The sequence below is a fragment of the Polistes dominula genome, unplaced genomic scaffold (genome assembly GCF_049000335.1).
Source record: "Polistes dominula isolate Pdom_NZ unplaced genomic scaffold, Pdom_raw_medaka contig_15, whole genome shotgun sequence".
NCBI classification, from domain to species: domain Eukaryota; kingdom Metazoa; phylum Arthropoda; class Insecta; order Hymenoptera; family Vespidae; genus Polistes; species Polistes dominula.
This window is the reverse complement of record NW_028300915.1, coordinates 2,035,081-2,060,503: the sequence shown is the minus strand read 5'-3', so window position 1 is coordinate 2,060,503 and position 25,423 is coordinate 2,035,081. Positions and strand designations below refer to the sequence as shown.

The 25,423-nt window shown below is 26.6% G+C and overlaps 1 protein-coding gene across 5 annotated transcripts in view; it reads left to right on the top strand.

Moving 5' to 3' along the window:
- Positions 1-207: 207 nt before the first annotated feature.
- LOC107068263 (spondin-1) overlaps positions 208-25,423 on the top strand; it is a 205,189-nt gene continuing 179,973 nt past the window's right edge. Inside the window, exons 1-3 of one of the 5 annotated variants that reach the window (XM_089170227.1) lie at positions 208-560; positions 1,098-1,390; positions 13,027-13,261. In XM_089170227.1, coding sequence (XP_089026353.1) covers positions 13,027-13,261 — 235 coding nt within the window. In that variant the 5' untranslated portion in view covers positions 208-560; positions 1,098-1,390. Of the gene's footprint in view, positions 756-1,097; positions 1,391-13,026; positions 13,262-25,423 lie in introns of all 5 variants that reach the window. The other 4 variants (XM_089170228.1, XM_089170226.1, XM_089170225.1 and 1 more) reach the window with 4 other exon arrangements.

Here is a 25,423-nt window from a genome sequence, read left to right as displayed (position 1 = left end):
AATAAAATAATATCTAAAAAAATAGTGAGTCGTTTGATCTTAACCAATTGCGCGCGGCGCGAGTTTACGGCGCGTACGGGGCCAATGACATGCGCGATGGGTTGTCAGTGTAGAAGTAGTGAGGTGGGGGGTGGGTGGTAGTTGGGTTGGGATGTAATAGGGTGGTGGGTAAGTTCGGTAAACGAGAGCGGGCAAACGCGGCGCTTTTCTCGCAGTATCGTGTTGACCCTTGAACAGAGAGGATTCGCGTCGCGTGTCGTCGAATTAAAAATAAAAAAAAAAAATATTTTTTTTTTTCTAATCCTCATCTATCTCACTCTCTCTCTCTTTCTCATTTTCACTCTCTCGGTCTCCCTCTGTCTCTCTCTTTCTCTCGTATAAAAATAACAAATTTTAGAATCGTGCGTGCGCGTTAGTGCGAGTGCTGCGTGCAGTGCAACGTGTGCGGTGCGTTGCGTTGCGTTGCGTTGCGTTACGGTACGGTGCGGTGCGGTACGTGTGCGGTACGTGTGCGGTACGTGGTGAGCGCGCGCGCGCGCGCTTACTCGCGAACGTGAAACGTGAGAAGCTCCCGTTGCGTTTCTAATTTCTCTTCGCTTTTGGTACACACACACACACACATACACATAGACAGACACATAAACCCGTTCATTTTCGTTTTTCGTTATTCGTCGTTCGTCGTCCGACGACGAAACCAAATTCGTGCGCGAACACAAGAGAAAAATAAAAAAAACAAATCCTTCAACGAAAATTTTGTGAAATCTCTTTTTTTTCTCTCTCTCTCTCTATCTCTCTTTCTGTTTCTTAAACTCTCTCTCTCTCTCTCTCTCTCTTTATCTAGCTCTTTATGAATATTCTTTTGATTTTCTATTTCGTTCTTTTTTCAATTTTTATTTGATTTATTTTTATTTTGTTTTTCTTAAATCCACGGTTTTTTTTTTTTTTTTTTAATAGAAATTCGTTTCAACGTTTTATCTTCGTTTTAATAATTTGTATCTATCCTTTTTTGTTTATCTTTTATCTGTTTTTCTATTTTTTTGTTCTCTTGCTTTCTGTTTTGATTATTATTATTATTATTATTATTGTTATTGTTGTAGAGAGAGATAGAGAGAGATGAATAAATCATTGAAATCGAAATAAGATGTGTGATATGTGAGGTGTTATTAAGTTATACTATATATATTTTTACTTATCTACTTTGTTCTACTATCTATCTATTTATCTACGTAAATATCTCGAACTCTTTCGAACGTTTTACATTGTACATCTCATTCGTGAAGAAGGAAGAAGAAAAAAAGATTTAAAAAAAAAAAAAAAAAAAAAACAAGAAAAACAAATCGTGTTACTTTTCTGGTGGACATTTCTATAATTCACCTTTTGACACAACGAGGTAAATATATGACATTGTTTTATTATTTTATTAATTTTCTAAATATTATATATATATGACATTATTTATTTATTTTTTTTATTTTATTATAATGTTTGATTTTATTTTTTTTTTGTCTTTTACAGATATTCGTTCGATTCATTTGTACATTTGTACATTGTTCTTAATCAATCTCGGAGAATGATGCATAATTATTATTTTTTTTTTTTTTTTTACAGATACTTGCATGATTTATACAAATAAACTTTTACATTGTTTTGTTAATCAATCTGAGAATGACACTTAATAATTTTTGTTGTTGTTATTATATCCTTGATTTTTTTATTATTTTTTTTTTTTTTTGTTACATATATTCTCGTCCGATTTATTTTTTTACTTTGTTTATTTGTACAGTGTTTTTAATCAATCAAAGAATGATACTCGTTGATGACTCGTTTGATATTTTTTTTTTAACAGAATTTCACTAACTTTCTTTATGGTTTATGTTAAGTTTTTTTACCCATATTATTTGAAATTGAAAATTTACCACAATTTTTTGTCTGATTTTTCTTCACACATCTATGTGTACATGCTCAAATAAACAATTTGATTTGTACGAATCATACGAATTGATAATTATTAATATTAATTATTATTTAATAATAAAACAAATTGTTAATTTAAGTACGTTTATTATTTGAACTTTTGTTTTTTTTTAATTTTGAATTCATAAAAATGTGAATTCAATAGAAGAATTCATGTATGAGTTATTTGATTGTTTATCGTTTGTAAAATTGTATAACCAAATATTTATTTAATTGATATTTCGTAGATAAAATTTGTTACGTTTTTTTTTTTTAAATAAAATGAAACAATTTATATTAATTTTTGATAATATTGTAAAATTTCATTAGAGTAAATTCATATTCTGAGAAATGTATTATGGGAATGAAGCTTCTGTTTGTTAGTTTCATTTCATTTCTTTTTCTTTTTCTTCGTTTTTTTTTTTTTATTATTATTATTATTATTACGGCCGCACCTGTTGTTAGACTGAAAGCACAGTCATAGGCTTTTCCACGAACCCTTTTCTCGTGTTCTCATTAGAAATAATACGGATTAGGATTAAATACATTTATCATACATCTATTATAATCTATTAATAGGATCATAGCGTTAATATAATTCGTTTCGTATTAGGATTTCATATTTTTTTGTTTTTATATGTTGTGTTTTTTGTTTTCTTTATAAAAAAAGAAAAACAAAAAACAAAAATCAAAATTGAAACGAATCAGAAGAATTCGAATTAGAAAAAAAAAAGAGAAAATGTTAAACGAATCAGAAGAATTCGAATTAAGAAAAAAAAAAAAATTTTTAACGAATGAGAAAAATGAAATATATATTCGAACTGTGATAATATTTAAAAGAATTTCGATGGAAAAAAAAAAAATACAGAAAGGTAATATATTCATTCTTTATCTCCTTTTTCTCTTTCAATTTTTGTATAAAAAAAAAAAAAAAAAGAAAAAAAAAAAGAAAAATGAAAACGAACTTTGTCGTAGTCGTCGTAGTAATATAAGAAGACTTTTGCAGAACGAAAAAAGTTTCTCTCTTGAAAATTCTTTTAAAGTCGAAATACCGAAATCGAATATTTTTCATCTCTCCTATATTTTATGATATTTCGTATAAACCTATATATATATATATGTGTGTGTGTGTGTGTTATGAATATATTTTTGAAATTGGTCTGATAAAAAATATTATCAAAATTATGAAATATGCGAGTAATATATATATATATATATATATATATATATCAAAAAATTTCCCTTAAATTGATTTATCAAAATTAATTACCTTTTTTTTTTATTAATACTTTTTTCAATATTAATTTTATTTAACATTTAATTGATTTTACTTTTACAATTTTACAATCAATATTCCGTAAAAAAAAAAAAAAAAAAAAAACAGAGTTATTAAATTCGTTCGAAATTATTTTTCAAAATATTTAATTAAAATATTTATTCACATTTAAAAAATTATTTAAAGTATTTATTTATTTAATAATTTCAAACTTTAATTTATTTATATAATAATATTAAATTTTAACACATTTATGTAATAATTTAATTATTTAATATTTTTATACAATTATTTTAAATTATTTAAAAATATATTTATTCTAGTTTTTCTAAAAAAAAATTCAAAAATAATTTATTGCAAAATTATCTTTCTATTTCTTTCTTCCTTTTTGTATTTTTTGTTGTTGTAAATTATACTTTTAAATAAATAAAAAAAAAACAAACAAACAAATCAAGTTGATTTAATTATCTATACAGTTTTATTTAAATTATTATTATCGGATATAACGGGTAGATAGAAGAAAACAAAAAGAACTTTCGTTTTGTTTAGAAGACAACTTTTTCCTGTAATTTTCTTTCTTTCTTTCTTTCTTTCTTAAGTTTCATTTTTTCTCTTTCTCTCGTCATCATTTCAAAGTGTAAGTAAACTTTAAGTTTTAAAGTTAATCAGTTTGTTTTGTCTCGAGTAAACATCGTTACGAAATATCTCAACTGTGTAAGTCCTGATAGAAAACAATATGGCCATCTTTTCTATTTGTACTTTTGTGGAAAGTCCACTTTTCTGATATCAACGTTTTTTTTTTTTTTATTATTATTATTATTTTTTTTTCAAATAATATTACGATCTAATATCACGTATATAAATACATATATTTTTTTTACATTTGTTGTGTTAAAATTAAGGTTATCAAATTGTTTCTACAACACATATAAATATATCTATATAGTAAATGTATAATTTAATAATAATATATTTAAACTTAATTTATAAATTTATAAATTATAATTTAACATATATATATAATTTATAAACCTATAAATATGAACTTAATTTATATAATTTTGATATAGTATATAATATTTTAATTAAATAATATTATTAATATTGTAATAAATATTAAGTTTTATTCATATTTATAAGTTTATTTATTATTAATTTATATTTTTTAATATTTTTTATTTATATTTTTATTTAATATATATATATATTTATTTATTTATTTAATTTATATTTAAATTTAATTATATTATAAAAATTAATACTATATATAACATTGAAATAATTCATATTTCTACAATACAATCATAGTTTAATCATTTCACAATATTTTTTTTAGATATTAAATATTTCAAAAAGGGGTGGATGAGCATTTAAAAAAAAAAAAATAAATTTAATAAATATATAAATTCATTTATTTGTTATCATAGGATACATTTACGTTTATAAAATATCCATTTTATTTTTTTTATATTTTTTTTCGAGAAAAAAACTACAGTTCTATTTTCAGATAGAAATGCGCACGCATACACGTATTTCATTACTTACGCTCGAATGCGTATTTTACAACTTGTTGCTCGATGAAACTCGACAAACTCCGGTTGTCGTTTCTAGTTAAAACGAAACGAAAATTTACTTCGAATAAGTAACGAACATCTATATATATATATATATATAGTAACGTTCTTTCTATCTAAATATCTAAATACTCAAATTACTCGTTATAATTTGAAATCCGAGTTGAGATTCAAATCTATGAGAGGGGTGTAGGGTGGAGGGTTATTTGAATGTTCAGACTTAAATTTAAGTATATGAGTACTCATGTTATCGGATCTATTATCATGATTATATATATAGTTTATACATATAATACATATATGTAAAACTATTATCATTTATTTGATACATATATGTATAATGTATATAATACATGTAATGATCGTTGACAATAGTTTCAAAAATGTTATACAAATTTACATTTAATATAAAAAAATTACTTTAATCTACGAAATTAATTTAATTTATATATATTTAACAAATTAACATTCATTTGTACTTACAACATTGATTTTTAATAATTATTTATGCGAATATAAGGATTCATTTGATGTAATATAATATTTTAATATAAATAATATTTTTATTAAATATATATTATATAGATATAGATAAAGATTAATTTGATATATATAATAATATAATTAATATAATATTTAATTTAAATTATATAATATTATTATTAAATATATATATATATATATATATAGATAAGGATAAATTTGATATAATATAATATTTAATTTTGAATTTTGTGTATACCTATGTTATACAAAAGTATTCTTACTTTTATTAAATGTTAATAAATGATAATGTTTGATTGACGATGATTCATTTTTTAGGAATTTTTTTTCAATCCTAAATCGTAAAATTGTAGAAGGTTGGGTCTCTTTTCCTATTTTTCTACTTCATTTTTCATTTTTCTTTTTTCTTTTTTTTTTTTTTTTGTAGTTTTTAAGATCTTTAGAAGAGACGTCACACAGAGAGACTTCTGAAGAACCCACTACCATCACTACTACCACCACTACTACCACCAATCACAATGAATATTTGTACTTGGATATTTTTCATTCCTACTTGAAATCTCTCGACACTTTGTGTATTCATTTTTTTATTTTTTTTTTTTTTCATAACACACCACACACACCAGACAATATATTATACATACACACACACATATAAATATAAATACAAACCCATCATATTTTTTTTATAACAAATGTAACACACAAATATACCTTAACACTTGTATATAACAAATACAATATACACACACAGATATATATATATATATATATATATATATATATATACACTTTTATATTACAAATATAACACATTTACACACATATACAGACATACATTTAAACGTGTATATTTCACTATATATCTTCATATTTCTAGGAAATCGTTTTCTTCCTAGAATGCATTGAAAAACGTTCGCGAAAGCTTTCTGAACGAGATGTTCTTTTCATACGTTGACACACATAAATACATACACACTTACATTACATTTGACACGGAGAATATTTTTCTAATCGTACTATTTCAAGAATAGCACTAGCACTTCTTTGCACGTGCAACAACAACAACAAAAAAAAAAGAAAAAGAAAGCCTTGAACTATTTTTCTATTCTACTATTTCTTTTTATTTTATTTGTCAATTAGATATAAAGATGATGACTTAATAATGAGTTATGTGTATTTAATTGTATACATAAATATTAATATATATTTTTCACATGTGTAAACTGTGTTAGAAACAATCCACCATTTTCTATTTCTTGAATATTATTAACACAACTATTGAAAATAAATTGTAAAATATACGAATGCAGATCGAAAACTTTGTTTCACTAGCGTTATTCTTTAATTTAATAAGAAAATATGACGTCTCTGGAATTAGGTCATCATAGGGATGATGGTCGGTGGGGTGAGGGATGGTAGATAATATTCCAAAAGGATTTTATGATTCGTTCATTATGAAATACGATTAAATATTATATTTAGGATTTAATATTTAATGAGATTATATATATATATATTTGTTGAATTTATTTATTGTTTGTGAGAATTAGTTTTGCATTGAAATTTGAATGAAGAAAAATTGTATATAAATTGATTAATACAAATAAATATTATTCGATAATATTATATAATATTATTTTATAATTAATTAATTAATTAATTTTATTTATTTAAATTAATAAATTATACTTTTTTATTATATGAAAGTTTTTGATTAAAAATATTCACCTTATATTTTAATATTTAAAAATAATATATATTATTATTATTATTATTATTATTATTATTATTATTATTATTATTATTATAAATTTATTTAATATATAATTATGTATATTATATATAATATTTTTATTTATTTATTTTTTAATTTAATAAATTTTTTTATTTTTTTATTATAATTATATGTATTATATTATATAATTATTATTATATATATATAGGAATATAAAAATTTATATAAATATTTACCCACCATTGGAAAGCTTGAAAAAATGTAAAAGTAAATGAGTAAAAAAAAGTTAAAAAAAAAAAAAAAAAAAAAATATAAAGACGAGAGTAGGATTGGGGTAGGGGTGGAGGGGGAGGAGAAGGAAATTAGCTGGTTCGAAGGTGGCTCGTTGCCACGACCATTTTAATGATGCTGCTGAGTTGCGGTTATACTCAGGTTAAAAAATAAAAATTAAATGTTAGTATAAAATAAAAATGACCAAAGTAGTTCTACAAGAAAAGATAGGCCATTGCAACGATAAATGATTCACAAGATCCCGTAACTTTGTAGTAAAAAAAAAAAAAGAAAAAAAAAGACACGAATTTGTGAACAAATTCCGAATATAAAAAACAAAAAAAAACAAAATGTGTTCACTAGTAGGGTGGATAAATATTTTCTTCTCATCTTGTAATTTCCAATTTCCAAAAACACGTGGAATGAAAGTTTTGTTGTTCGTTTGGCTATTTACTTTTTTTTTTTTTTTTTTAATGTTTGTAAATGCAACGGACTGACGGGATTGCCAAGAAAAATTTAAATCGAAACTCTGAAGGTTGGTTTTTTCTAGATTTTTTTTTTTTAATTTTTATTTTTACAGAGAGTGGTAGTTTGTTCGTTCTTCCTATCAGTATTTTTTTTCTAACATTTTTTTTTCATTCTATCGTTTTCTCTTTCTGTTGGAAAGTGATTAATTAGCCTACCACCACCACCACCACCACCACCACTACTACTACCATCACAGGTTGATAACTTTTACGAAAAGACCCACAGTAGTAAACTTGGCAGTTGGGGTTGTGCTTCGTTAACTAGCTGTTTGTCTAGTATTCGTTAAAATACAACCTGTTTGTCTTACTCGAGTGAATTAAATTGGCGCCAAACTTGAAATTCGAATCTTCTTCTTATTGGTTGGTCAATAAATGATCGACCAATCGACCAAAGAAGTTGGTCGATATTATTACTTGGTCTTTTAATAATTTTTTTTCTTTTTTATTGTAGTACTGTTTTTCAACCCTTTCTTATTATTTTTCATATTTTAAATCTTTTATTTTCTTATTCTGTATTTTATATATTTTTTTTTCTATTGGTGTTTTATCTTATTTTATTTCTTATTTTATAATTCTTTTCTTTTACTTTTTATTATTCTTATTTTTCTTTATTACCTTTCTTTCTTTTCTTCATATTTTATTATTTTATTTCTTGATTGACAGTAAAATGGAAGAAAATAATAAATGAACAACCTAAATACAACAATCTAATAAATTTAATAATAGTCAATAGTCTATTAAAAGAAATAGAATAATATAAAATTTATAAAGAAACAAAATCTTACTTAAAAAAAAAAAAAAACATGAAAATAAAACAATGTATAAAACAAATCAATGATTCATAAGTTTTAAATGTCTTATATTCAATCCAGTGAATTCCCATCGAATATGAAATTTGTAGAAAAAAAAAACTATCTAACTGAATAATAAATAAAAAAAAAAAATAAATAAATAAAATGATGTATAAAAAACAAAATCTATGATTCACAAAATTCAATGTTTTATGTCGAATGCATTGAAGATGACACACCACAGTTCACATATTCAAACTTTTCTATCTTTTTTTTATTTTTTTTTCTATTTTTATTTTATTCTCTTGACTAGATAGTTTGATGAAGAATAAGTTGGTAGTTCGCGTCGAGCTATGAAATTTGGTGGATTCGCTAGACCGGGTGAGTCCGATCGGAAACGATTTGAATGTGATTTGAATTTTGAGTATACTCGCGAATCTGCATATGTAAACACGACGCGTCATCGTCCCTTGTGTGTGACGATGCATTCTACTACACACATACACAAACACACACACTCACATACACACGATCACGCACTCACGTATACATACCTACATACGTTCATAAATACACGCACGCATATAGAAACACAAATATACATACATACATCATACATAAAATACGCACACTTATACAAAAACACAAATACATACATATACATACATACATACATACATAAATACATACGCACAGGCATATATATATATATATATATATATATATATATATATATATATATATATATATATATATATATATGCACACAGATGCATACATACACATGTACATAAAATGCGCATAGGCATATAGAAACACGAATACACACATAAAATACGCATACACATATATATAAACACATAAATACATATTGGTGTGTTACATACGTGGTGAACGATCGAAGAGAGAGGAACACGATCGCTATGAACTCTTTACCTGGCCAATCCTCGTTCCCTACTACACCCCCACCACTACTTTTCTCCGATATGGGATTCGTTCCATTTGCTATGCCGCTACGAGGCTAATCTCGTGATTCGTGCTCGGCCCACCGATTGATCCCAACCATTTTTTTTCTTTTCTTTCTTTCTTTCTTTCTTTCTTTCTTTCTTTTACTACTACTTTGTTTTTATTTTCTTTTATGTTTTTTACTTTCTTTTTTGCGTCTTTTTACCATAGAAAGATCATCTCGCAAAATTTATGCGTCTAGTCCAACAACCCCCCTACTTTTCCTCGAGCTTTTCATTATTCTACAATCGATTTTCTCTCTCTCTCTCTCTCTCTCTCTCTTTCTTATTTTCTATCTTCTAACATCCAATATATATACATATATATATATTTACTATATGTATAAAGTTATTACCTTTCGTTGTTGTTAACAGTAGCGTGCAACTAACAAAGTGTTGAATATTTGGATTATTTGTTATTTAATTTTTTTCTTTCTTAATTATTATAAAGTTTTGATTAATATTTTTTCTAATTAATAATTAATAATTTATTAGTTATTTTATATTTTAGTTAGTTATTATATTCTAGTAATTTTATTTTATTTGTAAATTCGTAACTTGATGTGTTATAAATTATTTGTAATAATTTATTTAATATATTTTATTAAATTATTATTAAATTATTATTTATTTAATATATATTTTAAACTAATGTATTGTAAACTATATATTATATTTTATATACTAATTAATTATAATGTATAATATAAATATAAAAATTATAATATTAGAATTAAGTATATTGTCAAGGGGAACGAACATGTAGGGGGGGGCCTTCGGGATAAACACCCTAAAGGGGTATACCTGAAAATAAACTTCTTCTTCTTCTATAAAAATTATAATACTACTATAATAAATTATAAACTATAATTTAATAATATATATTAAATTAAAATTAAATTATAATATTTATATAAATATGCACGTTATAATTTAATATATATATATATATATATATATATATATATATATATATATATATATATATAAATAATTTTTTTTGCAAACAATTTTTTGAAGTTAAATTTATTAAAACCTTTATCACACAATAATTAAAAAAAAAAAAAAACCATAATATTATATAAATTTAACCATGAATGATGGGACAGTGAATATATTGCTTGATAGAATGCATGAAAGATAATTTGAATAAGATTGCGGGGTGGGGGAAGGGGAAGAGGGAGGGTGGGAGGGTGGGCGGGGGGGTCAATAAATTGCAATTCGAAGAACAGAGAATATTTGAAATTAAAAAGTTTATTAAGTCATTTACCCCCTTTTCTCTATTCACCAATGGGGTATGTTGACTCGAAACAAGCTTCGTTTAACCATAGATGAACTACAACGTTTCAATAAAAGTTATGAGAGAGAGAAAGAGAGAGAGAGAGAGAGAGAGAGAGAGAGAGAGAGAGAGAGATAGAAAATTCAGAACATTTCTATTACGTTTACGAAGAGAGATTTATTGGTTTTCTAACACAAATTATTCGATTTATTTTTAGAATCAATAGAATGTCTGAATAAAGATTTATGAATTTCGTCTAACTGTCTGGTTTTCAACGATGGAGATAAGTTTTTAATATATCGAACTTTTGATTACGAAGTTGGGTGGGGGTAAAATATTAAGAAACGAAGAAAAATATAATTGGACGTTTTTATCTTTCTTTTTTTTTTTTTTTTTTTTTAAATAATATGATTAACAAATCCAGACGAGTCAATTTGGTTTATTTGGTTTATTTGTTCCCAATTATAAAATCCACTTTGATTTTTTTTTTTACACTTATCCATCAAAATTATATTTTATCAATTTTGCTAAATGATAAAAAGTTAATAATATTAATATTAAACTAATAATATTTAATGATTTAATATAAAATATTATAATATTATTTAATAATATTAATATAAAATAATAATAATAATATTAAATTATTATAAGAAAAAATAAATGACATATTTTAATTTTCTTAATTATTTAATTTTTAATTACCATAAAAATTAATTTTTTATTTTTTAATATTATATAAAAAAGAATTTAATCTTTAATTATTATAAAGATTAATTTTATTTTTAATTATTAAAATGTTTGTTTATTAGAAAATTAATCGTTTGGTTTGAAACAATTAATAATATTGGTAAAAATTTACTTTTATTTTGCCAATACAATCAATTGAAACAATTAATTATATTTATTTGTTTTATTTATATAATATATTATATTATAAAAAAGATTAAGCAATATTTTTCGTATATGGTGAAATAATTTAGAATCAAGTAATGTTGCACACCATAGGGGAGGGAGGGGGTGGTGGTGGTAATTGCATACCAAACTGTCATGAATGAGATTATATTATTTCAAGTTAATTATAGATGGTCTCTCTTTAATATGTTTGATATCTATTGAATATTAAATTTAAAATGAAGAAACTTATAATAATGTAAGAGATGGTGCGGTAGAAAGAGAGTGAGAGAGAGAGAGAGATACTGACACAAAGTGGCTTCGTGCCAAGAAAATCGATAGTTCGAATCCACACGTTAACTTGGCACACTGTAGAGTTTTAATGGACGACAGCTCGTTAGGTAAATTAACGGTAGTACTTCTTATTTGATAGACTATAGTCTTCGTGATATATGAAACAAAAATCTACTATGTAAGTTTTCACGACAAAAACTTTTCACCCTTCACCCTTCTCACTACCTATATCTATGAACATAATTATGAAATGGAATAAATGAAGTGAAAATATTTTTTTTTATTACACCGATTTTTTATTTTTATTTTTTTTTTTTCAATAGAATTTCATCTGAAATAATATTTAAAAATATATATATATATATATATATATATATTATGGTATATCCCCTAAAGAGTTCGTGAATTTTTTTTAATTAATATTTTGTTCACATTTGCATATAAAGTCAAATGTATCTACAATTAATTGCATTATTTCAAATAACACAATTAAATGTGCACCAATTTATGTTTTGTATTAAATAATATAATATATAAATATATTATATTAATGATATTAACAAAATATCATATTTTTATGTAATAATGTTTTATTTATTAAAATAATAATAAATAAAAAATATATATATATTTTAATTATTATTTTTATATATTGTTATTATATTAAAATTCATATTTATTATAATTTAATTTATTTAATTACATTATAATAATTAAAAAATTATTTCAATTCGAACAACACGTTTAAACGATTAATTATTTGTTCACACGAATATTACAAATGTTATTATTATTATTATTATTATTATTAACAATTAATCTTGAGACTGTTGAGATTTGAGATTGTATCAAAAAGATACAAAAAAAAAAATGTATTATATTTTGTAATTAATATTTCAAATTTGATTCAAATGTTTGACAGATGTTTCGTGGGATTTGGATAAGATGGCCATTGCTATCAACATTTTTATTGGGCTCCAATATATTATTGGTAGTTGCCCAATGTGGATCATCTATACAAGACAGACAAGAAAGGCAGGATAGGCAAGACAAATTAGCATTGTATAAGATCACTCTGAGAACTTATTGGTCAAGGGCACGATTTCCACGACATTACCCTGAATGGAAGCCACCGGCACAATTCGGCAAACTTATTGGTAAGTTCTGTTAATGTTATTTTATCATTCACACATATAATCATACTTATAATATATACTTTAATATATATATGCAATATTATAATCAATAATTAAATACATGAAAAAATTATTTCAACCAACAATAATATTTTACAATTATTTATTTATTATATTACAATTTTTTTCTAATAAGTTAAATAATAAATAAACTATAAACAAACAATATGTAATTTTAATTTTTCAAATGTTCTACACTTTAATTTAGTATATTATAAATATTATAATAATAATAATAATAATTATTATTATTATTATTACTAATGTGTTTCTAATGATATTATTATTAGTAAAATACTAATAAATATATGGCACAGCAGTAGGTTTATTAATCTATGGTGAAATTTTGGGGATGGAAACCGAACGATGAGGTACTGACGTTAAAGCCTATGCTTTAATTGTGCAATATTGTCAACGTTGTGTTGTATACTGTTATAGAACGTTGGAAACACACTATATACACAAGAAGAGACTGTTATATTCATGACTAGTACCACACATCATCCCACCATCATTACAACACTGTATATATATGGGGGGGTGGTGATAGATCATTTTGGACGTTTATTAAAATGCTTCGGTGGTTAAATATATTCCAGAGGCAATCGTCATACTTCTACTACTACTACTACTACTACTACTACTGTTTTTATTATAGTCAGAGTTTTTAATCATTATATCGTATACACACTTGTTAATAATATTTTTAGTTATTGCTGATAAGTGGTGAATGGGTGAAGGAGAAGTATATTTGATTTTTTTTTTCATCTTATATTTCGTATAAATTTTTTTATTTATCATTGTAATAAAATTTATATTCAAAATAAAATCAAATATTGTAGGGTTTTTTAATTTTATTTCTATATTTTATTGTAATAATTGTAATATGTTTTATATTTAATAGTTGGAAGTAAAATTTTAATAAATAATTATAAAAATATTTTAATAATTTATTTATATATATATATATATATATATATAAAAATTATAATTTTTATTAATAGTATAATAATATATATTAAATAATATAATTAATATATTAATAATAATATATTTGATTATATAACTATAACTGTAACTAGAAATATTTACAAATATAATCTATATAATATAACATAACCTATATAATATAACATATAACAAATAGGTAAATATTTCTTATAGTTTATTCTTAGTAAAGAAAATATAGTAAGAAATATATTGATATGTAGAAAATTTAGAACTTGGTGGTTTATTATAACGAATATTTAAGATTAACCATAAATCGATATGAATGGTAGGACCGTGTTGTTATTTATGTTTTCTACGAGAACGAGAATAGCTCTTTCGTCCTTAGTATCTTTATTTATATGTAGATGTATATACATATACATATATATGTGTCTATCTTTTTCCGTTTTTATTTCTACTTGGTGTAATTTATTTATGGCAAAGGATAAATTTACAATTTCAATCCGTGATCAATACGATATAAAGTCTAGAATTTTGAATGCTTATTTGTATGCGAAACACGTATATTATATATATATATATATTCATTGACGAATTAAATATATTTATAATAACATAAAAAAAGGAAAGAAATGAAAAACCACGTATCGATGTAAATTTCTATCGAATTTTCTATTTTCAAAAAATATTTTTCACTTTTCGTATTTAACTTTATGGAGATACCATTACCATCACCAATAGTACACATTGGAATGCGAGAAAGAGTAATTGGGGAAGTTTAGAATTATCGGTAGCTCGTTGAGGGTTTGAGTGGGATAGTAAAAGTGGTGTGTCGGGATGGAAATGGGACTGTGGTTGGGTTAGGGGGTGGCCAAGGGGAACGGGGTGTTGGGGTTATAGGAAAGTGCACAGTGGTTGGGCTTGATGCGAATTTGAAATGTTTTTGGTCTAACCCCTCCCCTTCTTTTCCCTTTATACGTATACTACACATAAGCATCTACGTATACATATATGTGTATATATATATATAGTTAGAAGAAGTAGTCAGGTAACACGGAAATTTCTCTCTTTCCCTCTCTCTTCTTCTGTTTCTTCTTCTTCCACCCCTACGTCAACCCCAACTACGCATCACCCCACCTTACTCATCTTTTCTCTCTTTCTCTTCTACCTCCCCATAAATCCGCTTCTCGCCTCGTAAGTCTCCATAGTTTTGCACTTTCGGTTCGCGTTTGCGGGACACCGAACATTTTCACCCCCCCCCCCTCCTGTTCTAACTCACCCTCTCTATTTCTCTCTCTTTCTTTCTTTTCAAATTCAAATCAAATAAATCCTACAGTATATACAAATCTGTATATACTGTATCAATCTATATATGTACATATGTTTGTATATATGTATACAATGTATGTTTAGGATAAAGACAAATTTATCCTTAGAAAATTAAGGCTAATCCGAGTCCCCTTCCCTTTCCCCAATGCTCTCCGATGCTTTCTGAAGTAAACATATTTTCGAATACATAAAAGGAAAGAGGAACAAAGAACAAAAACAAGAATATACGACCTATAAAAGTGTTTCAAACTAATTGTTAATTATGTGTGTATGTGTGTGTGTGTGTGTATTCCTCGGTGGCATGGCAGGTTGTCGCGTTGCAAAGTGAGTTACTTTTCGTGCGTGAGTTGTTACTTAACTGTAACTTTGCATACGTATTTACAAGTATATTACATATGTACATGTGATCCTATATATACATCAAAATCTTTTCTAACATTAGATATAAATGAAAATATAAGTGTTACCTAAGGAAAAACGATTTAGAAAATAACAAAAGATATCATTTTGATACCTGTTTACAATAATTCAATTCCTTCAATTAATTTAACATTTCAAATGCACGTGTTCTTTTAGTAAAGGAAATACAAGTGTTCCCATCTTCTGGGAAAGAACCGGTATTCTAGTTTTTCCCAAAGAAAATAAAAAAATTGGCTTTTATTGCGATAATTACAAAACTTTCGTGTACGACAACCATCAAACAAATATTAAGAATAAAATAAACATAAATAAATTAGAAATAATTATGAATCGAAACAAGGATGTTTATGATTAGAATATCATTATTACCAAATTATTACCAAAGCACGTGATCGTTTTCTTCCATTTTTCTAATATTTTAGTGTAAATAACTTCTTCTCCTTAGTACTTACAACGTACATATTCGACCCTTTTCAATCCCTCTGATTCAGTTCTTAGTTGATCAGCTACCCATCTTTAGAAATTGCTACAACTTCTGAAGTACTACTTAGTCTAGTGAGTTTCATACGACAAATTTGTAATAACAAAAAGAAAAACGCAAGATCTTCTGAAAAGAATTTAAGATTAATTTAATTCAGAAAAAAAAAGTTAAAAAAATTATATCTGACAATAATTCATCTCGCAAATATGGACACAAAGGAGATGCCTTCATCTAGTAATAGTGGAACATGTACCTGTGTTATGTACGAATTTCGTACATATAACGACGGTACAAACGTTTCAGAAGTGGATTCATTTAGTTATAAGTCACTGTGCATGATTTTTTATCTAAACGTATGTGACACTATTTTCAAAACATTCGAAGCTACAACAATTTCTCTAGACATTAAAGACTACAGCTGTAAATGGTGTGAAATAATCAAAAAATATGTGCATAGAAGACAATTAACCAATAAGTTTCTGAAAGAATTAATTTTTGAACAATCATTAAGGTTGCCTGATAACATTGCATCTAATTCTAACGGTAAAATATGCCATATTCAACTTAGATTGCCAAAATGTTATCTTGAAGATCCCTCTATAATTGCCGATCATTTAGACTGTGACGATATTGTGCGTGATATGCATAATCAAATTTGCGCCATAAGAAAGATGACAAATCCATCCGATAATGCATTTGTATATAATAATTGTACATTAATTATGAGAGTATTTAATGAAATGGATCATTTAGAATTATTTCGCCAATTGTACCGTACATTACGAATATTGGAATTATCATATGTATTCCAGTGGTACATGATAGAGGAATTACGTATCAAAAACGGTATGATCAAGGAAAATAAAATCATCGAAAATGCCTGCACAAGGCATTTTTATATGAAAATAGACAATTCGATTTATAATTGTACAGACCGAAAAAAATTTGCAATAATGTTAGAACTTAAAGCGAAAAGTTTTCAAGATCAAACCTATGTTTACACATTTAATAATTGTATCAAACAAAATAAACCTATACGTGATAAAAAACATCGTATTGCTTATGACCTAGCCGACGACATTCATCATAAAAATAATGACATCGAATATCAAATACAGGAAATTGCTGATTTGGAGTATGATGTTATTCCCGGTTCACAATATCCAGAAGAATATCTTTGATCACATAGATTATATAGATATTGAGATATGCCTTGAGAACAAGTAGTAAATGAAGATGAGTTAGAATTAAATAACCAGTAAAAACGTTTATCAAATATTACAAACAATGTTTATAATATAAGAATAAATAAAATTGTTAAATAATGTTAATTTAATTTATTTTATTATTATTATCAAAGACTCTATTATTAAATTAAATCAATGTTAAAGACCAAAGATGTAATATTTAATAAGGATAAAGTGTTCTTCTACGATTTTACAATGTAACAAATATTTAGTACCTCATATTAAATAACATCCGGAAAATTATTAAAGCTATCTTTTCTCTTTTATCCTATATAACCACATAAATTAACAATAATAATACTTTAGTTATATATAAAAATTTTTTTTACTATTTAAAATATTTCAATGATTGTTATAGTATTTAATATATCATAATTCGATCACATGAATATTATATTTGATTTTGAATAAAAAATAGAAAACAAGTATCATCTTAATAATTGACGAATATTTTTGACGAGATTTCGCGAAACGATAGAAAAATGTTCTTCTTCTTCTTCTTCTTTTCTTGTTAAAAGATAAAGGAAAGATAAAATATAAATATCCGTAATCCTTTGAAATCGGATTAAACGTTGGTTCTAGCTCGAAACAAAGCTGCAAAAGTAGGTTGCTTGGTGAATCTTCAGATTCAACATTGGCTGGTGAGTTTCGTCGTTTGCAGTTTTCGTTCTCGTATATAATCACACTTTGCGTTTGAACCAATATACTAACCTTCGAGAGCTCTGTAAATTAACTCTGTGTACGGTAAAAAAAAAAAAAAAAAAGAAGGATGCTGAAGAACAAAGGTAAAAAGAGAAAAATAAATATGAAGATAAGTCGAAGGAACGGAGGTGTTGATGATAAGATGGGATAGAAAAAAAAATGATAGGTTAACAATGTCAATAGTTTCTTTAAGAACGTAACCAAAAATATTATTTTGAACGTTTATACGAGTTTAGTATTAACAGATATCTTTTTATTTTTATTATATGTATTGGGATCTCTTGTACTTGAATACGCTATTTGTGTGGCTAAAGTCAAAATTTGAGTAGATAGGTCGAATTGCTACGCCACGCCCCTGCCAGAGATCTCAATATGTGCTACAAAGATTAGTTTTTGATCTTACCTACGTGTTTGTGTGGTTTTATGTATGTATAAGTAAGCGTGCGTGTATACATGTTGATCGATAGTTAATTAAACAATATCCATTAATTTATATAATAATTTATACTACTGTTATCAATCGTCTCTCAAATATATGTATATATATATATATATATGCACAAACACATATATATATATGTATATCTTTCTCTTTTTTTTTTTTCATATTCTAATTCTTTCTTTCACCCCCGTAACGTTCTTCTTTCGGGCACGTTCCATACGAGACCTCAAATTCGAATTAGAAAGCAACTCGATGCCGAAATTGAATTTCGGTTGAAGGCTGCTGCTGCCACTAGCTTCGACGATTCGCCAATGCCATGGAAGAAGAAATTCTCTTTCTCTTTTTATCTCTCTCATTCTTTGTCTCTTTCTTTCTTCTCTATGCCTATGTGTTATTCTCTCTTACATTTATTTTTTTTTCATTCTTTTTGCTTCGCGTCGAAAGGTACTCAAGTATGCGGAGAATGCGAATACAGCTGAGAGAAAATGGGGAAGAAAAGGGTGAATGTAGTAAGAAGGGTGAGGGGTTAAGGTAAAAGGAGAGATGTTAGAGGGAGACTTTCTCTACTATTCACACAGGGTGACTTCTTTTATCTTTTACATCTTTTACAGGTTTTGTAAGACTTATACCACACCACCAACAACTCAAACCTAAGCTAGATACTACTACTACTACTACTACTACTACGTTTCTTTTTCTTTTGTTTCTTTTTTTCTTCCTTTTCTTCTATCTTTCTTTTTATTTTTCTTTAACACGTTGAGAATTTTTAAAGAAACTCCCGTCAGGCCAAAGGCGTTACTTTGTATTGAAAACTAGTTTAACGTGTCAGTCACATGTGACGGACGCGGCCTAAACGAAAACCTAGTGTCAGCCACCGATGGCTGACGTAGCCCTCAACGTCATTGCAACGTTAATTGCAAAAAAAAAATTCTATAATAAAAAAAAAAATGAGATAGTAGTAATAGTTGTACTAGTAAGAAGTGAGGGATTGGAGTTGGTATGGGGGTTGGGGGGTTGTAGGTAATGGTTATGAGACGAATCGTTACTAGCGCCATTACAACTTTGAGATTAGATTCACGAACGGGTTTTAACGATTTCGTCGCGAACTCGTATCTCTCAGGAAACGATCGCGTATTCGACGAGCGAGAAGGAAAACGAACGTAATAAACGTCAAGAGAGAAAGAGAGAGCAAGAGAGAGAGAGTTTCCTATCTCTGCGCTAATTTTGCATACAAATAAACGGCTTTGCTTCCTGTTATATTCGTTCGTAGTATTTCCCATCATTGCGCGGGAAATTTAAATTTGGAAAAAAGTTCTGAGATCTAGAAGTAATGATGACAAAAATATCAAAAATATAAAATCAATTCATATTATTATCTTTCTTAATACATATAAATTACGTGTCACGTTGTTTGTTCGCAATGGACTCCTAAACTACTGAACCGATTTTAATAAAATTTTGCACACTGTGTGCAGTTTTATCTAACTTGAAAGATAGAATAGTTTATATCTCAATTTATAATCGCAATATTAATTTTATTGCTATATTTATATACTATAAAACCCCCTACTTTAAAAAAAAAAGTTACATGCTCGATTATTTCTTACAAATTATTCTAACACATTATTATTTGAAATAATATAATTTATTAGAAGATAAATAATATAAAGATTAAATATTATACAATTTATTTTATTAACAAATTGAATTTATAAAGTTTCAACATAGAAAAAAAGAAAAAACAAAAGCTTCCAATTTAAATATAATTTCGAATTGTAGTCGATTCACGTTTACGAAAAGTTTAGTTTCTTTCTATTGTTTTCTATTTCTATTTACAATTAGAATAAATAAATTAAAACATTGTTATACTAATTAGCATAATCATTCGTAATCGTTGAAACCTCATTGGTTACTACAACTAGCGGTAAATTCAAATTCCTTACGAATTCTAGAAACTTCTTTGAATACTATCGATCGAAAAGGTCTGTCTTACTGTAAACAAAAGAAATTCTCTTTCTCATCTTATTCTTCTTCTTCTTCTTTTTATTCTACTACTTCGTAATCGTAGTCATAGTCGTTCACGAACTTGAGAGACTTCAAGGCTGTCCCTTATGTTTCTTAAATGCCTACTTAAATTACTTTTTAAATGTTCCTTGAATATTTTTCATAGAAAACTCGAAGAAAAATCTATTCAATTTCTACTCGATGAAACATTCAAAAAGTAATCAGAAAAAATGTTTATAAAAAGCCTGATTATAACGCGTATAATAACACATACTAATAATAGTTATAAATCCAAATATATATATCTGTATATATAATAATTGTAAAAGGGTGGGAAGGGGGTGTGATAAAACAATGAGAATGTATTTGCAAAATGCTACAGGACACAAAAACTTAATCGAAAATCTTTTTCGACGTTCGGTTTTTTTTTCGTTTCGTTTCTCATTCATCTCCTTCCAATTCCCCCTCTTATTTCTATTCTTACTACCCTTCAATTCCCCCACCGCCCTTTAACTCCCACGTACAACTAACCCCGTATCTACTTCCCGAAGACTTTTTTTTTTGTTTGTTTGTTAAATTCCTCGAAGTTTTCGCGAAAGAAAATCCTTTTTCCTCCGGTTTTTTTTTTCCTTCCTTTTTTCTTTTTTTTTTTTTTAGTTGTATTCCCCGAGTGCATACGAAAACGTTCGATCGTTTAATAGGTCGACTAATGGAATGGAATTCGCATCCTCATTCCCTTGGAAAACTTGTCTAACGTTTTACCACACACCAATTTCCACCCTCTTTACAATTTTCCACTGCAACCCTTTTCTGTTTACCACTACTAACACTAACACCTACCCCTGCTATTATCACTTTGTAGAAGAAAATACGTAAAATCGTGTTCTGATTTTACATTCTTGTTCTTTTTTTTTTTTTTTTTTTTATTTATTTATTTTCTTTTCTTTTTTTGTCTCACAACGTCATCGGTATTACCGTTTAATCTGTGTGCTACGATTAAATTGGAATGTAATTTAATTTGAAGGTTTTCTTGTATTTTTTTTTTTTATTTTTTTCGAATTCTTTTATCGAATTCTTTTTTCATCCTCCCCTTTTTGATTTTTATTTCACAAGTTTCATTCGATTGCAAAGTTTAGTTCTTTTAAGAATTAATTATTAAATTAAAAATAATTTTTTATATAATTACAAATTAAAAATAATTAACTAAAAATAAAATATGTGTGTATTTATTAATTAATACAATATAATTATAATAATATATTAAGTAATATAATTATATAGTAAATAAGTAATTATAAGTAATATAATAATAATAATATAATTATAATATAATTATAATTAATTATATTTATAATTATAAATATAATATATATACTGTATAATTTATTAATTTTATATAAATAGTAGAAAAATATAAAAATTGATAAAATTATTGATAATATATATTTTTTTCAAAATAATTAAATATTTTTCTTTATTTCTTTTAGGGGTTTTTTTTTTTTTTAGAAAAAGACCTAACATAATTAAAACGTACAAAATATATTATAAATAAAAAAATAATAAAAAACAAATAAATAATAATAATAATAACAATATTATAATAATAATTACAATATTACCGTAATTACAACGAACGATAATACAACGATGTGATAGATTTGACCATAGATTTATATTTGAAATACAATACTTCTTTTTTTCCCTTAAAAAAAAAAAAAAACAAAAAAAATACTAGTAAAACTTTGATGACCATGAAAGAATAGAAAAATATTTGTATTTATTTCTACGTTGTACAATAAATATTGCAAAAATGTGATAAATTATTTGTATTATATCGAGTTATAGCATTTGAAAGATTTAAACTTCATTTTCATTCTATCGTTTTGTCTCTTACGTAAAAAATGAGAAGGATGCGAACATGGTGAAAGAAGAATGAGAGGGTTATAAGATAAACAGGAGACAAGGAATAAGTGCCCCTTTAAATTAATTTCCAAATAGTTTTAAAGGGAGAAATTCCTTCGTGTAAGGTTACGTGAATACGAATGGAAAAAAATGGTAGGTGTGGAGAAGGGTGAAGAGGAAAAGTGTGGGGGTTTGATAGGAGTATGGGGTAGTAAACTATAAACTGTTCTTTTATTCACCCCTTTTTAGTATATCCTTTTTTTTTCCTTTATAGTAATAATATCTTATCGTCAATAAAATGTTCATAATTTTTTGTTTTGCATTTTATACAAATGCAAAAGATTATTCCAAATATTTCAATATAATTTTAGGAGAATAGTTTTTTTTTTTTAAGTTCAAATTTAAAAAATTAAGAGTTCTTATAATAATGTTATTTAATTTTGTATCTCTCTCTCTCTCTCTCTCTCTCTCTCTCTCTCTCTCTCTCTCTCTCTCTCTCTCTCTCTCTCTCTCTCTCTCTCTCTCTCTCTCTCTCTCTCATATATATATATTGAGGGCCACGTGAATTCTTACAAAAATCTTTGTTAGGCCACGCACAGCAAAATGAAATGTTGATAAATTTGATCGTCAGGCACCGGCGCCTGACACGGCCTGAACTGAAAGTAAGTGTCAGTCATTTATGACTGACGTGGCACTCCACCCTTACAAAAGTGCGTGAAGGAAACCGTGAAAAATAGAAAATGAAAAAAAAAAAAATGTTCTTTTTTCTTTCATCGACAAGAGAAATCAAGGTAAATTTGACAAAAAAAAAATGAATTATTTTATTCCAAGTAAAGAGAAACCGTTTGATGGTGGTGGTGGTGGTGGTGGTGGTGGTGGTGGTGGTGGTAAAACGTTGCAGCAAAAATCTAGAAATTTCTCTTTTACCTTTACGGTAAAAATATTTTACGTAGACCCCCCCCCCCTCCCTAAAAAGAAAAGAGAGAGAGAGAGAGAGAGGAGAGAGAGAGAAAAATGGCAGCAAATGAATTTAAAGAGGAAGGAATACGAAGTTTTTATAGTTTTTCTATTTTCCCTCTCTCTCTCTCTCTCTCTCTCTCTCTCTCTCTCTCTCTCTCTCTCTCTCTCTCTTACTTTAACGTAGAGGACGACAACTCAAAACAAAGTGAAAAAAAAAAAAAGAAAACAAAACAAGCTTTTTTTTCTCGACGTTAGTAGTATATTCGCGCGTGTTAGACGCGGAAGAGCCCACTGCGGTTTTTTTCAAGTGATTTTTCTCTCTCTCTCTCTTTCTCTCTCTCTCTCTCTTTCATTCTTTCTCTCGTTTAACGTCGCACAAATTCGCAGGAGTACACTTTTTATTTCTCTTGAGAAAAAGCTCGCGAACACTCAAGTGTACCTTCTCTTTTCGTTCCTATTCGCGTATGACGGCTAATAGGAGTGGGGGTAAAGCGAATAGAGTACCACAAGTAGCGGAGAGTAGTGGGGGAAAGTGGTAGTGGTGGTGGGGGGAGGAGTAGTTCCGATGGTATAAGTTTAGTTTAGTTTTGCGAAAGTTTGCATACATCGATATAGGTTTTCTTTATGTGTATGTGTATGTGTGTGTCATCATTATATATCGAAGAAAGATAATTATTAATTATTAATTATCTTTATATGAACACACACATAAACACACACATGTACATTTTAATACACATACTTATAAGTATTTCACTTTTTTTTTAATTTATTGAAAAAAACAAAATGTGGAAAGGTTAGTAACCAGTGATTAGATTTAAAATATAATAAGGGATGGGATAAGAAGAATTTTAGAATTTTATTCACGCACACTATGAGAAGAATATATTTTTTTTCTTTTTCTTTCTTGCGTGGGTGTTTCACGTTGAACGTGGTTTCTAATTTATTTTTTTTTTCTCTTTTTTTTTTTTTACTCGAGACTCTAGCGCAACGTACATATGTGTACCACATACTTGTTATTTCATATTCTCTTTTGTTTTTTTGAATTTCATAGTCTCAAGAGTGGGAGAGAGAGAGAGAGAGAGAGAGAAAGATAGTGATAGAGAGATATTATGCGTGTATTTTGCAAATCAAGAACGAAATGCATTTACAATTTACACCTGTACACGTATTATATTACAAATTTTATATCAAATTTTATTTACATACATAAATTCGATTATTTTTGAGATTAGAAATAAAAAAACAAAAACAAAAAAAAAATGCACAATTGATGATTCATTCATTTTGATTTTAATTTTTGTTTTGTAATAAACTTAATTATTTTTTCTATTATCAAGTAATATCTTAGAAAGACGTTCAATTAATTATTATCAATCCTGAATTACTTACCCTGTCATTACGTAATCAGGACATTTACCTATTCCCCTTTCCCTACAACCAACCCACCCCACCCCCATTCCCGTTTGTTGAATTGTACTTGTGGAACCGTGCCGCGATAATTAATGTCGCATTACGGATGACTCGAGGACACTTTCTCACTCTCTCTCTTTCTCTCTCTCTCTCTCTCTCTCTCTCTCTCTCCTTCTCTCTTATTCTCTCATTTTCTCTCGAAGAGAGAAGAGAAAAACGATTTTTGTGCATTCCTCGCGTCAGCTGCACCCCAGTTCGTTCGTTCGTTCGTT